This window comes from Peromyscus leucopus, chromosome 14 (genome assembly GCF_004664715.2).
Source record: "Peromyscus leucopus breed LL Stock chromosome 14, UCI_PerLeu_2.1, whole genome shotgun sequence".
Lineage (NCBI taxonomy): Eukaryota > Metazoa > Chordata > Mammalia > Rodentia > Cricetidae > Peromyscus > Peromyscus leucopus.
The window spans coordinates 72,207,467-72,223,535 of record NC_051075.1 but is presented as its reverse complement, the minus strand read 5'-3'; the positions used below and the strand labels follow the sequence as shown (position 1 = coordinate 72,223,535).

At 49.4% G+C, this 16,069-nt stretch overlaps 1 protein-coding gene across 1 annotated transcript in view; it reads right to left on the bottom strand.

Annotated features, from left to right (window-relative positions):
• Positions 1-2,741: 2,741 nt before the first annotated feature.
• Positions 2,742-16,069, bottom strand: part of C14H14orf132 (chromosome 14 C14orf132 homolog) — a 38,686-nt gene continuing 25,358 nt past the window's right edge. The window contains exon 2 of the mRNA XM_028882071.2: positions 2,742-8,100. Within this exon, the coding sequence (XP_028737904.1) occupies positions 7,876-8,100 (225 nt within the window). The 3' untranslated portion in view covers positions 2,742-7,875. The remainder of the gene's footprint in view (positions 8,101-16,069) is intronic.

The window sequence follows — 16,069 nt, the reverse complement described above, 5'->3', positions numbered from 1 at the left end:
ACTAAGATAAGCACCATAACCACCGTCTACTTATTATTTTGAGACTGGGTCACACTGGCCTGGAGCTCACCAAGTAGGCTGATGAATGGCCAGGGGGCCCCTAAGATCCCCTTTCCATACCTCTCAAACTCTGGGATTACAAGTGTGTACTGCCACACATGGCTTTTTCTTTTTCTTCAACCAGGGTCCTGGGGATTGAACTCAGGGCCTTGTGCTTGCGAGGCATGGACTTTACCAACTGAGCCACCCACCCTGCTCCCCTTATTCTCAAACCATCTCCTTCTTTGCTTCTCCTCTGCCTTCCCCACCAGAAGGATGGGGCTTTGTTTTGTCCACCGCCCAGAGCAGAACAACGGCTGCTGCTGTTGAGCAGGTAACGGACTTCTTTTTCTCTTCTTGAACTCTGGGGTCTTGATTGTCTGTCCTGGGGTACCCTCCTGGTGCAATGCCTTGTCTGGCTTCCTCTTACCCACCCCCGGGCTTCTCAGTATTGCACATTTCACGTCACGATTCTCATCTGGTCATTTGTTTTCCCCCAGAAGGAAAAGGACAGCTTTCCTGCCTGCTGTGCGGAGGCAGATGCCTGGAGCTCTGGTCCGGAAGTTGGAGGGCTGGACTGGAATGTTCTTGCAGACCCTTGGGCAGCGTCCATGCAAGGGCTGGTTGCCATGGTGGGTAACCTTATTTGTGCCATCTGCACGGATGGCACCGGCATCCTGGCTTTATATAAATGTTAACTGTGGGGGCTGTAGGAGACAGAGCAATTAGAAGCCAAATGGAAAATCCCAGAGAAGGCGGGTCTGGGAGACCATAGAAGGCAGCTAAGTAAACAGACCAACCAGTCAGGAATCACTGGGGAACCCTTCACGGTCCCAGGGCCCTGTCCCTTTTCTCCCTGCCCCTCAGAGGTTCAGCCAGCTTTGGTAAGGTGATAAAAGAAGCCATTGACCCAACAAGTGCCAGGATGGGTCATGCCTCATCCTACCCCTCACCTTGTTCCTTAACTGATTCCTGCTACTTGTCTATTTATCTGTATGCAGAAGTCATTAGTATGCCATTCTTGGACTGGGCATTCTGAGGGCCCATGAGGGAGGAAGAGGGGACATTTGCCCTCAGGGGTGCACCCCAAAGGGAGGGCAGGCCTGTCCCCAGGAGAGATATCTGCCTACCTAGGCACAGTACAGCAGGATCCTGGACAGGGGCAGCTTTGGCTGTTTACACACACATCTCAGCAGAGCTCACAGCCACGTGGACTTCTACCACAATACACCTGCCTTGTTCCATGCAGACCAAGATGGCCAGGGGACAGGACACAGTACGTGAGTGCATGCGTTTACATGCCAAGTTGCTAAGTCCCCAAATGCAGTACCAAATGCTGGCAGGCAGGGCAGAGCTGGGACGTGGACAATGGTCAATGGGAATGAACTGTAGCTGCTTAAAATACGAAGTTAGCAGCGCTGGGCCGTGGACAGTGCCTGTGAAGGAGACAGTCAAGAGTGGAGCTGGGTCCTGCAAACAGAGAACACACTGCAGCGTGAAGGCCTTAGCCATCTTCACCAGAAACAAGATGAGGGGCGATCCCCGAGGCACTGGTAGAGTCGGTGCTAGGAGAGAGGTGCTTTTTTTTACAGAGCGGGGAAGGTGGCAGGGCCTGGAGTCACTTCTTGGTTCCCTTGTTGCCAAGACACGCCTGTCACTTCGCCTCCAGAGACCACCTGCCTCTCCTGAGCACCAGCCTCCTCAGGGACACACTGACGGTGGCCACTGACCTCTCGGGCTCCTCATTCTGGTATTCCAGGTCCCTTCCAGCAAGTTCTGTCCCTCTACCCACCTCTTCCCACGACTGCCTTCAACTTTGGGCTCCAGCAGCTCTGTTACTGGACGCATGCCCTGCTGAACCCTCATCCCTCCGGGTGTGCAAGGCGGAGTCCTCCCCAAGTCCTCAGTAAGCCCATCGACTTTCCTTGCTGCCAAGGTGGGTGCGTACCACCTCAGAGGAACTGGGTACATTTGCCTATGGCAGCAAGTAGGGTGTGGTGGCCAAGCTCTGGTCTGTCATCTTGCAGGATGGCCTCAGCTCCTTAGGACTTCAGAGTCAACCTGAGAAGCTGCAAGCCTTCTTGAGACAGGATCCCAGAGTCAGATTTCCTGGCCATCAGTTACAGGCCTTGGGTAGGAAGCCCTCTCTCTCCATTTCCTCATTTGTGCAGTGGAGATACCCCCCCCCCCGCCCCAACAGCTACCGTACAGGCCAAGACTTCAGCATACCACTGGGCACCCAATTGCTATACCAATGTTTTTCTTTCTGGCTTCATTACTTATTGTTCTGAGACAGAGTCTCACTCAGTAGCTCAGGTTGGTCTCAAACTGATGGTGATCCTCCTGCCTCAGACTCCTTCCTGCTGCTGACTACAGGGATAAGTCACCACACCGGATGGTGCTTCTATTACTAGCGAATACATGAACACCACTATGGTTGCATACTTGGTGTTCCTTGGCAAGCTGGTCATTCATTCATTCATTCATTCATTTATTCACTCATTCACTCTCTGAATGTCTGCTGGTTCTTCCTGCTCATTGGAGACAGCGCAGGTCCCGAAGGCGTGAAGTTGAGGGAGATAAACTTTGCTCTCCGATGGTGGGTGCAGGGGTCAGGAGAACTGCTGGGTGAGGACCTATCCTGCCTCAGTGGACCCAGGAGCTGTGGCTTTCAAAGACGAGCAGACAGGAGCCAGACAGAGTTAAACTTCCCTTCTGTTTAATTATTGTAATAGAAAATGACAACCACAGCAAGAAAGCTAACACAGGAGGTGTCACCCACCACACTTCAAAAGAGCACACTGAAGTCCCCTATCAGCAAAGGGCCTCCCCACTGCAGCAGAGGTCAGCGATACACGGGGGAACTGGGTACCTGGGTGGGGAGAACCTGGAGCAACAGTTAAAATAACTTCATGTCACCTACACGTGTTTACAAGCTGCCCAGGAACACATCACAAAACACAGAAGCTTGGCTGATGCTCCTCACACACAGACCTGGAATCGGTGGGCGGCAGGTGATGAAGAAGAATTCCAGAAGAATTTAGACAGTAGAAAGAGTTAGTATGCCTGCAGCTTTGGGGAGCAGGGCTGGAGGGTACGGAGGCGGGAGGCAGGTCAGAAAGGAGACTTGGATTTTCTGACGGCTGTTCCTGTTCCCCAGGCTCCCTGTCCTCATCAGAATTTCTCCCCCAATTGTGCCCCTCAGGCACACTGATGAGGGCCAGACGCTGGAGATCCTGGACACACAGTCATTGGTGGGGGACAGGTTCAACCTCAGCATTCTGACTATATTGTCGGGTTGTCTCCACACGGGTAGGGGTCTTCCCAAAAGAAAAGTCACGTGGGCTTCCAAGGTCCAGTCCCGCTCTTGAAGTTTTCTCGACTTGGGGCGGCCACTGTGCTCACATTTGCTCCAGTCCACACGGAGACGCATGACGACCATGGAGACGCATGCACGGCAGCTGGAGCTTTTGCAACCCCCCCATTGCTTTGGACTCTCTGGTCTAAATGCGGTCTCCTGTCTTCGGCACTGTTGGCACTTGGGGGGTGGACAGCAGTTGGCCACGGGGTCTGTCTTGTGTGTGGATGCGCAGCACCTCTGGCCCCCACTCACTAGATATCACTAGGTCCTCGCTCCTCTCTAAGTTGTGATAAGAATAGGCTCTAGGTATTGCCAAATGTCCCCTGGGCAACCAAGGTGTCCGAGAGGAAGAACCACAGGAATCTTGTGGCTGGGTGATCAGGGGACAAGACTCTGTTCTTCTGTTGACCAGTCCCACCCCGCAATGTCCCCAGCCTGCGAGTCTAGAAAACACAGAAAGAATCAAGAGGCAGACACAGCGACTCGGGCTACTCCACCAGACAGGGCTCCTGGTAGAACCGGGGCCCCCCGAAGTGCCCTGTGGTCAAAGCATGCACATTCCCTACACACTGAGCACATGGGGACTTAACCCGCAGAAAGGAAGGTCTGAAACCTTTTGAGGCAGAAGTTGGCTGAAAGATGAACCAGAAGCTGAGGCCAGGCCTTCTCAAAGCTGTGGCCTAGGCAGGCACAAGGGCACCACTGTGCCAGGTTGTCCTGGGCAGGGTGCACCTATGCGGTCGTCTATCCAAGGTCTGAGGCCTCTCAGTCCCCTCCGTCTCTGCAGCTCTCCTCTCTCTACCTTGTCTATGTGTGTTTGTGTGCACACATGTTCATGTGGTTGCGTGTAGAGGTCAGAGGTTGACCTCAATCACTTATCCACCCCTGCTTTAAAAACAAAACCAACCCCTCCCAAAAAAAAAAACCAGGGTCTCTCACGGAACCTGAGCTCACGCTTTTGGTTAGAGTAGCTGGCCAGCGAGCCCGGTGGGTCTGCCTATCTCTACGATCCAGTGCTGGGATTACAGACATGCACCGCTATGCCCAGACCCTTTATTTTGTGTGGATTCTGGGGATCTGAACTCGAGTCCTCATGATTTACCCCCTGAGCAATCTCCTAGCTCTCTGGTTTTATTTCCTATCAAAACCCACCGGTGACATCCACAGCGAGCCAGGAGAAATGATTCAGACTTACAACACGTGTACCCCCATCTGTCCTGACTGATGACAGGGTTTTGTCACCCTGGTAGTAATGTGCATCACCCTTAGCCCCGTGGTTTGTGTGGCTCATCCTCTCCCCCATGACACTTCTTGCTCAAGCTCTGATACCAGGAGGTGACGCAGGGAGTGTCCTGGGCTCATAATTCACTCCCCTGAGCTTCTTAGAGTGGCCTCACCTCTGCCTGCATCTCTGGACCCTGCAGCTCAGCATGCTCTCCTCCATACCTTGCGCTGAGTGCTCATTGGGGATAGAGGGCAGGAGGGCTTGGTACAGGTACACACGTGCCATTCAGTCTCCGGCTGCTCCTCCCTGGCCCCGACTTGGGAAGTCTATGAGCTGTCAGTGGGACAGGCAGCAGGAGAGATTTCATTACCCATTGGTCCCAAGGGGAGCCATGCTCCTGCATGGGAGGACCAGAGTGCGAAGGACACACATGCAGCCGAATGGCTCTGGCTCCCAGACAGATCCTGATAAATGCTAAGGTGGGCTGGCAGATATCCACCCAAGATGCCAGCCTGATGCCTCTCTGGCTGTGTGGCACTGGCCTGCCCCCTTTCCCGCTCCCTGGAACCCTAGAAACTCATGCAAAGAGGGACAGTGCTCCCTCTGGGCAGGGTAGGGACTCATTAGTCTCTTTAATTGCGTTTCATGGGCCACAGGACATTCCAGCAAATGCAGAACTTCTCCAAGGGCCAGGTACACAAAAGGCCAGGTCCTTCCTGTCAAATTAAGGAGGTTCTGGGGTCCACCTTATCCAGGGCGAAGCCAATGGGGTTCTGGCTGGGATCCCAAAGAAGTTACACATTCCCTGCTCTGGAGAGCTTTGGGGGCTCACAGAAAGACTGTACCCCAGCTTAGGGTATACAGGCCACACAGGTGAGGCCCACACTCTGACCTTCTAATGTGCAGCTTTTTTAGGGCTTTGAGGCCCTTTCTACATGCACCCAAGAAACTCACCTCGGGGACCCTTCTTGGAGACTTACATGGAGACTCTAGGTCAATCCTGAATGGGTGGGGAAGGACCACACCTCTTGAGTCTAGGCAATGCCGAGGCTGCCCCATTCTGATGATCTGAGACCCAAGGATGGCCCAGGCCATTCCAAACTGTGACACCTTGGGAAATGCCTTCTGAAGATGCAAGTCCAGTTCAAATGTACCTCAGTGGTGCCATCAGCCTCAGAAGGTGGGACAGTGCCACAGGGAGAGCCAGCTGAAGAACCTAGCTTCTCACTTCTCACAATCCCAGATCCTCACTCCCATGCTGTGTGGCCTCAGGAAAGTTACGCCACTGCTCTGAGCCTCTGACTTCCTTTCTGTGCTGTGAGGGGACAGAGGGACGAAGGCTGTGCACAGAAACCTAGCATCATGCCTGCTCGCAGGACTCAAGCACCAAGCTCAGGCCTGCTTGTCCCTTTCCTGACGACCAAGGCAGAATGAAGCAGAGACAGGAGGGAGAGTGTGGTTCACCCTGGCTGGGACCTGTCACTTACTCCTCACTGTTATCTGTGGTGAGGAAGTTCAGATAGGAAACTGCAGGGACAGAAGGACAGAATGGGACCAGTTGAGGCCATATGGACAAAAGGGGCTTCCAATGCTCATGACCATCGGCGGCTCTGACCCAGGAGAGAGGAGAGCAGGAGAGACATCAACACGGTTTAACTGACTGGTGTGTGTGTGTGTGTGTGTGTGTGTGTGTATACTAAGTGCTGACATGCCAATACTTTACAAGACTAGGAGCTGTCCTCATCATTTCTGTCCCTTCCTCTCTCATCACAGCAGGCACAGATCCCTCCTCAACTTGCTGTCTCCATGGAGACAAGGTAGAGGATGGACCACTGGCTGCTACTCCCCTGGGGTAAATCAGAAGACATCACAGCACACTCCTGCCCCCATCCCTTGCCTGGGTTCTCTCATGAGGATGTCCCTCCCCTTGCTCTAGGGAAAGACTTGAGGGTGTGATGAGGAGGGTCCTGCTGGTGAGGCAGGAAGCCAGAGCAAACATCTGGCAACTTCCAACACCAGCACACAACAGCTACCTGCCAGCCCAGCATCCTGCCCTGCTGATGATCCTAGGCATCTTAGCAGACACTCTATGCCCCTACTTCTTGGCTACAGAGGTTGGACCGGTTCTCAGTACTAACAGCTTCCCCTGGGGCCAAAGCATTTGCAAGTATGCTGGATACAGCAATGGATGTGGGGAGTGAGATCTGTGAGGGAGACCACAGCATCTATACACCATTTTACAGCATAGACACTGGATGACCTGGGAAGTCCCCACGTAGAACACCTCCTGGGGATTCCATCTCTGCCTCAGTTGCTGAGGTAGGGATGTGCTCACTAGAGAGCTTGGCTAGGGTGGAGACCAGACTCAGCCAGATTAGGGAATGCCTTGCTGCTCCGACTCCATCATTATCTAACCACAGGATCATCATGTCCCTTTGCCATGACATCTGTCCAATGATGAAGGGACACAACTAATTCATTTTTTAACTCCCACACATCCTCGGAGAAGAGAGGGTGACTTTGCTTGGGTAGTGAAGGGTTAACTGCCTGGGGGGAATCTAAATTTTGAAGGCATCCTCTGCTTGTTTTAAAAAGATCAGAGCCTTCATCCCAGTCCCTGGGTCTTCTGATGCACTTGGGTCCTGCAAGGGTCCAAGTGTCTGGTGGCAAAGTACTGTCTATAAGTCAATTTCACAACATACTATGACCCTACAACATCACCATCAATATTCCAAGCGGTGGGACATCAAATTAAAAGGTGGGAGTCCTAACTTGTGAGAGTTCTTCTTGTCCCAGTACCCACACACTGGGTTCAATAAGTCTGCAGAAAATAAGACATTCAAGTGACAACTGCCTGCTGGGCAAGTGTCAACAAACCAGGTCTACATTTTTTTTTTTAACCTAATAGGATGCTCAACCTGTTCTTGTGTTCTAGGACTGACCGAAGCTTCAAGAATTGTTCAGTCTGTCGCTGGAAGGACTTGGCCCATCAAGCTTTCAGGGGCTGGAAGCACCAACTTCAAGGCAATGCTTCCATCAGCTCAACCACAGCACTGGGATATTCTACATCAGAACTGCCTGGAGGAAGTCACAGATGCAAAGTGGCTGCCCCTCCAGAGGCCATTCAAGCCTAGATCTAGAACATAGGCGCGTCTCCAGTGGCCAGGAACAAGATGGAGCCACATGGATAGCCTTGCCATGTGAGTCCAGTGGGAGAGGGCTTCCCCACAGCTTCAGCATCCCTGTGCCTTCAGAAGGTGAAGGCATACACCACCCCTACCACCACTATGTTCCCCAGTGTTGCTATGATGGCAATCCATAGCAGAACAGCGTCGTTGGAGGAGCGAGGAGACTCCTCTGGCTGGCCGTGGCCATTGGAGGTTGCGTGGATGTTGGCTGGGGAGCTGAACAGGGAGTATTCCGTACTGAAGTCCTCGTTGGGTGAGTCCATGAATGCTCCTCCCATCATGGGCAACTGTAAGGAGAAGAGACAGAATGAGTCAGTCCTGCCCAGCGGAGACCACACTCCTAGAGCGGACCAGCTCAACAGGCCTGCAAGGAAGGGCAATTCACAAGGCACTAACGCACATTTTAATGCCTAAAAACAGATGCTTCCAGCTGGCTGTGTACATGCCTGTAATCCTGACACTTGGGAGCCCAAGCAGGAAGAGCACAGTTTGAGGCCAGCTTGGGCTACAGAATGAATTCTAAGCCAGCCCAAACCCAAACCAAACCCAATCAACCACAACCCCTGAGCATACACATCAAGCTTTATGGCAGACACTCCTGAGCCCGTTTCACACACAGGGCTTGATGGATCTTACCCCACAAGCTCCCACACCCCATCTCCCCTGTGCCGGGCCCTTCCAAACCCACAGGGGCTGCAAGCACACCTTTATCCCTATCCTAATTTAAAAGTGAATACATGTTAGGCTAGCGGTGGTGGCTCACGCCTTCAGTGCCAGCTTTTAGGCAGTTGAAGGAAAAGAGCCATGAGCAACATGACTGTCTCACAATACCAAGAATAGATAAGAAATAAAAAGTAGTGATAACATAATGCCAGGCAAAACTGAAAATCATGCCTTAATTTATCTAGCTAACATTTTGTTAATTTTTTCATTTTCTTTTTTCTGTGTGTATGAGAGAGACAAGGGGGAAGCAGTTTAAACATGCCAGTTTCTAGTTCTGAATTAAAAAGTCCACCAAACGCTGATGTTAGAAGATCCCTCTCTCCCAACCCCCCCCCCCTCTGATACATTACAGCTTCTGGGCTGGGGCTACCCAATGTGCTGCAAGCACCCTGGGGGCTTCCAGAAGGTTCTGGTGGATGCTTGAGGGAGGTTTGTAAGCATACAGAGGGATCTGTTGGATTAAAAAATGGGCTCAACCCTCAGTGTCTTTCAGGGTAGGCACAGGAAAGCTCCAGAGTTCCAACAGAGAGGTCCTTGTGTTCCGGGTGTGTGAGGAGGATGCTGTGGATTCGAGATCTGAGCTGCATGTGAAGATGCTGGAACCTGAATGCCTCCCCCCCAAGTCTTCCCATTCTTCAGCACAGACTAGGAAAGGTGCCACTTAAAATCCACGCATCAGACTCCAGAACCGGAATTAACCTCCCAGGCATCTCGATACAGATGGAAGGATGACAATGTGTTCAAACAGACCTACTGTCTTTTCACAGATCCAATGCCTTTGAAAAGCCTTGAGCTGCAAGATGGCCCCACAGCCCTTAACAGTCCCCCACTCTGATGGCAGCATGACCAAACCACCTTCTGCGTGGCCCGAACGGGCGTCGCTGCCAGCCTGTCACTCTTCTCCAGTGGGTGGGCAGGAGAGGCTGACAGTCTCCGTATGGTTGTATTGAGGGCTGATGGAACATGATTCACCCATGTAAAGCTGTACCCCAAAGCTTTCAGGGTCACATTATGTGGTTCAGAATACCTCCTGGATTTCATTAATACGCTCTCGAAAATCACAAAGGAGTGAGTGACAGCTACATTATCTTTCCCCAGTGTACCTAACATTGTGGTGACTTGCAGGCAAGTCCCCATAGCCGTGATGACTGACAAGCAGCTAAGCACATCCCTGCCGGCCCAGGCTCTGAAGTAACAGCTCATTTCACACTCCCCAGTGGGGCTCCTGCAAGAGCGTGTCAGCTTCCACTTGAAGACCCTCTGGCACTGCCAGTTCTGGATTCAGGCGCAGAGAGTGTGGCTTTCACAATGCTTGAGCTGCCTGTCAAATGAACTTCCAGGTCGCGGCTAAGTTGAGAAAACTCATCTCGATAGATTACTTGGTTGAATTGAGACAGGGAAAGCCTTTTAAAAGACGCCTTTGACTCCGATCGTCTGAATTCATGCAAAGTAATAGACTTTTGGCAAGATAAGCTCTGGGAGACAAGTGTCCCACTGGCAGGAAGCTGCCTCCTCTACAGACTGACAGGATGACTGTCTCTTGGCAGTTCACTTCCGGCAGGAAGATTGCAATGTGGTTTGCCTTCAGTTTGGGAATTACAGCAGCATCTTTTGCTTAATGAAAAAAAAAAGTATTTCCAGATCTTGCAAAGCTTTTGCAAACTTGGTTTAAGGGAAGGAAGACAGAGTGGCAGGTGAGGTGTGTGCCTGTGAGTGCGTGAGTGTGTATGTGTGTGTGTGTGCGTGCACATGTGTGTATTCACGTGTGCATGTGCATGTGTGATACCTGGTTCCTTTCTGTAGTGAAGAAGAAAACTGTCCAGACTTTTGAGGGAAAGGTACTAGACAATCTTCAGGGTTCAGAACAGTGAGCAGAGAAGATGGACCCCATGGCAGATGATTGCTTAGTTGTGGGAGTGAAGGCCACAATCTTCTTTGGATCCTCCAAAGATGTGACGTTATCACTGCTAGTGGGTCAACCCCCATAGCTCCAGCGTCCCTATTATTAAGTGTCAAAGTAGGGTGACTGAGTTTAGATTCTTGCCCAGCATCACCCTTGATGCCACATGAACTAGGATCAAAGGCAAAAAGGATCAAGTTGACCCCTGCCAACAAGGAAGAGGTGAGCTCTGGGTAAGCATCCATCTAAGAAGGAGTGCGCACAGGTGAGGACGGGTGTGATGTCTCTGGCATTGCCTTTAGCATTCCAGAACCTGGGCTGCATTGCACTGTCACACAAGGGGAAAGGGAAAGGCTCACTGGCCTGAGAGCGACTGTACGTGTAGCAGACTTTCCTTCAGTCCAGAAGGGCTTCCCAGTGGGAAAAACCTCCCGACGTTTCCAGAAGGAGAAGCCTACAGAATGTGAGGAAGGCCTCTGTGCCTGACCTGCAGCATGCCCCAAGTCTAATGTTGAGGTCACATACCGGCTGCTCCCTGGATTCAGTGAAGGCATGGCTCTTACAACACTGGACCTGTGAGGTCACCCAAGAATTTCCAGATGTGCACTTTTGTAAAGTGCCACCAAGTTTTTACAGGACACTCTTGTGGAAACACACAGCAGCATGGGATGGCATTTTAACCATCCACTTTAGGATTTAAACAGTCTTGCCACAGTTCCTGCTTGCTGTCACCAGGGCTCTCCCTATACATCATTCCTTCAAACACCTACAACTAGGAGTAAGGATTTCCCACGTGATCATTCGGCTTTGACTTTGGAGGAGGAGAAATTGGTGGCTGTTGTGGTTTGAATAAGAATGGCCACCAGAGGCTCACATGTTTGAATGCTTGTTTCCTTAGTTGGTGGAACTGTTTGGGGAGGACCAGGAGGTGTGGTCTTGTTGGAGGAGGTGTGTCACTAAGGGTGGACTCTGAGGTTTCAAAAGACGTATGCCATCCTCAGTTAGCTCTTTCTGCCTCCTACTTGCAGATAAGGATGTGAGTTCTCAGCTACTGCTCCAGCACCATGCTGCCTGCTCCCGTATTCTCCACCATGACGGTCATGGACCCTCTGGAATGGTGAGCCCCAAATTAAAGGTTTTCTTTTATAAGTTGCCTTGGTCTTGGTGTTTTGTCATAGCAATAGAGAAGTAACTAAGATAATGACCCTCAGTTGTCTCTCTATGTCTGCCACAGATAAGGTTAGAAGTAGGGACAGAATAAAGGACAGAGTTGTGAAGCTACCAAAAAAAAAAAAAAAAAGAATAGTGACACACTTGCCTTTCTAGACAGAAAAAAACAAGCTCCATCTACGTGGAAGGGAAGAAAGTGTCAGAAATGGACCCAAACATGAGCATCTTTACAGAGAGATGATTCTCAAGTTTGCTGAGATTCAGTTGAAATCAGACCTTGCACAAATGCCGAGCGGCTTATACTTATGTAATTTCAGTTTGATCAGACTTGAGAATATGTTTTCATGGCTTTGAAGTTCGGGTCTTCTTATTATACAGCTCCTCTGTAAAAATAAAACATTAAGGCTTTGACAAAAATCCTACTTTATTGTATAATTTCCCTTTTTAGTTTAAATTTTCTGTGCATGTGTATTTTGTTCACATGTATGTCTATGTATATATGATGTGTATTTTGTTCACATGTATGTCTATGTATGTATGATGTGTATTTTGTTCACATGTATGTCTATGTATGTATGATGTATATTTTGTTCACATGTATGTCACATTTATGTCTATGACCATAGAGGTCAGAGGAGAGAGTTAGATCCCCTGGAGTTGGAATTACAGATGGTTGAGCTGCCATGTGGGTGCTGGGAACTGAACCCAGGCCCTCTGGAAGATCAAGTGTTCCTAACTGAGGAGATTTCTCTCAGAGTCCAGGGGAAGACATGACAAACGGTGGGGGTAATCCGAGGGGATAAATCTAAGTACATTGAGCTCTACGGTCCATTCACTTTATTCCTCTGAGACAAAATTCTGTCTACACAGCTTCAATTCTGTACTCACACTTAGCTCCTCTCTTGCTTGATTCCCTCTTACATCTTTCTGTGGTCCTCCTTTGTCTTAGTTCTGCCCCACCTTGGTCTTTCTCATTTTATTCTTACCCACCTAGTTCTTCCCTATCTGGCTCTTCCTCATCTTCCATTTCATCCTTCTAGTTCTCCTCCAATCTAGTTTTCTTCAAGTCTCTGAGGTTTACAGTTGTATACCCATGCAATAGCAATGCTCTGGCTAAGGTGAGGTCACCGGGCTTGAATTCTTACAGGGTCATAAAGGCAGATGAGAGTTTTCCTCAGGCAGTGACTGTCAGGCTTTCTTTTACAACCCAAAAAGGGAGTAGTTAAAGGAAGAGGTCAACTAAGAGCTAAAATCAGTTGATACATCAGAAAAAGGGTATTTACATGCTCAAATTACATTCCTAGAAGTGGTTAGGTAAAATGTTAGGTGTCTACAATGTTAGTATAAATCATGAGTAAAATAAAACTGCTTATGTTTCATTGGGGCTTAAACTGTCTCAGTATAACTCGGTTGTGCCGTTTACTGGCAGGGTGGGGATCTCTAGACAGCTGTGTCACAGCTTGATGTACCTGGTGCGCAAAAAGCCTTTTTGTTCTAAGCTAAATGTCAAAAGGGAAGTTCTAGAGATACTACTAAGGCTGTAAAGGAGGCTCTGAGCTTAATTTGCACAAGAAACAAAGCTATACACCTAGGCGTGTCTCTGAATGGATATTTAATTCAGGAGATCAGCAGTTGGTCTGAAATGCTGTGTCCTTGGATGTTAGCTAAAAAAGAAAAGCAGAAGGCTTGGAGGCAGGAAACCTTGCCTACAAGACAGTATCCAAATACCTTAACAGTATAAACTCAAAGAACGATCTTAATCCACACTGTTTAGTAGTTCTTAGGAAAAAGAATCAATTGGGTAAACTATGAAAGCTCACACGACATTCATAGCAGAAAACAGCTAATATATTTACAAAGCTGAATAACACCAAGACTCCCTGAGGCTAGCCCTGCTTTTTCCAGGTATTAGCTTTTACTGAAACCTGCTGAATTCCTGCTTCATATTCCTGTGGCCTGCAGCACCTAACCACTGAGCAATCTCTCCAGCACCAATTTTCTTTTCTTTCTTTTAAAAAGTACGGTACCAAAACCCAGCCCTTTATTTTAATTTCACTGTTTATTTATTTTATTACATTTACATAGTGTGTGAGGTGGGTGAGTGCACATATGTCATGCCATGTGGAGGTCAGAGAACACACACACATACACACACACACACACACACACACACACACACACACACACTCACAGGGACTCATTAAGTCGCCTAGGCAGGCCTTTAAATTTGTGCCCTTGCTGCTTTGGCCTCCTGAGTAGCTGGGATCACAGCACCTGCTTTGTGTAATACTCTACTGTAAACACAAGCCATGGTATCACTCTTTCCCTAGAGTTAGGAATTTCCCCTTTTGCCTGATTCCTTCCTTCCTTCCTTCCTTCCTTCCTTCCTTCCTTCCTTCCTTCCTTCCTTCCTTCCTTCCTTCCTTCCTTCCTTCCTCCCTCCCTCCCTCCCTCCCTCCCTCCCTCCCTCCCTCCCTCCTTTCTTCCCATGATGATAATCATAGTTTTGCACACTCTGATGTGGGTTCTGTATGTTTATGCAATAGTGCATGCAGTGCTCATGGAGGCCACAAGAGGGCACTGGATCCGCTGGAACTGGAGTTACAGATAATTGTGAGCTTCCATGTGGGATCTGGGAATTGAACCTTGGGTCTCTGCAAGAGCAGCCAATGCTTTTAACAACCAGATAATCTCTCCAGCCCCATATAAACAATTTTCTGCTTTAACAACTATGAAATGTTAGAGTTTCTGGTGCTTAGAGACCAACTTGCCCTTGCCTCCCTCTTCAGGAGACTGATTTGAATTCCTTCCACCTGAGTGTAGATCACACTTCTTAAGAAGGCTAGTGTGTTTGTTCCTGGATGTCAGAACTCCCAAGCTGGAGGTGGAGGAGGCAGGTTGTTCACTCAGAGAGAGTGGTAAGCCTAGACACATCAGTACAAAGGCCTCTCCTTGCTCTAGGCTGTCCCAGGTCTCTGAAGATCCTCCCCAGTGCATGCATCAAGTCTCAGGGATGACTCCCGTGCCTGGATGGCCTATGGTTCAGGGTTCTTTTGAGTGGAATCCAAAGGAACAACTAGGAAGCAATGTTTCTTTTACTTCCCACTAGGACAGTCAACATGCAGCCCTGCCATGGTCAGAGGCGGAGGCAGGGTTACTCCGTGACATGGTTGCAGCTTGAACTTGATCCATAAAAGACACTTGGTTGCTTCATGTTGCACGTCTACACTGGATCTCAGGGCCACTTTGTAAAGAAAAATCATCATAGGGTCCATAAGTGGTCCCCAATCACCTGCTTCAGCTAAGAGCACCTTCTCATAGGATAGCTCTGGGGGGTCCTGTGTGCTTTTATCTTTTGTTGTATTGGAGATGGGCCCCAGGGCCTGGCACATACTAAACAAGTACTCTAGCTACGGGAAGTTTTTATTTTTATTTTTATTTTTATGTGATTCTACTGTGTTGCCCCAACTAGGTCTTGAATTCATGGTCCTCCTGCCTCCACCACCCGAGTGCGGGGGGGGGGGGGGGGGGGGGGGGGGGGGAGCAGAGCTGGGCCATCATCCTTTGTAACAACACGGCAACTGACCCTGGAGTGTAATAACTGAAAGTGGCCACCAGGGGGAGCTCAGGGCAGGCTGTGTTTCCTGATGAGAAGGTTGCAGTTCCATGGGAGAGATTAGATTGGCTTGGAGAAAATTTCTTAGCAATACATGTGTGCTTCTGATATGTCTGTCACACCATATTGATATACTCAATTAAATCAGCACCACCATCATATTGATACAAGGTCATCACAACAGCCTGCAGGTGTTCCTCAACATCTCCTCGTTACCTGACCCGCCATAAGTCAAAACTTATGTCCTGAGTAGGAAATGTCTTGCTATGCCTGTCCTACCAAGTATCAGACCTTCTCAACACAGGTGATTCCAGTGTAGTGTGTCATACGTCCTGTGCACCACCACCCACCCCTACTCCTGTAACATGGCGGGGAGGATGGAACTGTGAGCAGCCTGCTGCTGCTGCCCCCGACCTTCAGAGTTTGGCAAGACCCATTTCATTAGCCCCAGGAGAGTGAAAAAACTTAAGATGAACCATTATGTATTGGGGGTCTACTATACAGACAGTAGCAATGAAAGCTGCAACTTTTTACCAATTACATATCGGAGAGAAGGTTGGCATCTAGAATACACACAGACAGACAGACACACATATATAACTAAAAAAAACTGGACATCAAAAAAACTCAAACTCCCCAAATAAAGATGGGTACAGAACTAAGTGGAGTTCTTAAAAGATGATACACAAATGGCCGAGAAACACTTAAAGAAATGTCCAACATCCTTAGCCATCAGGGAAGTTAAAATTAAAACTACATTGAGATTTCATCTCACTCCAATCAGAATGGCCAAGACCAATAAGCCAAAAAACAGACAACAACAGCAGCAACAACACCAACAACAACA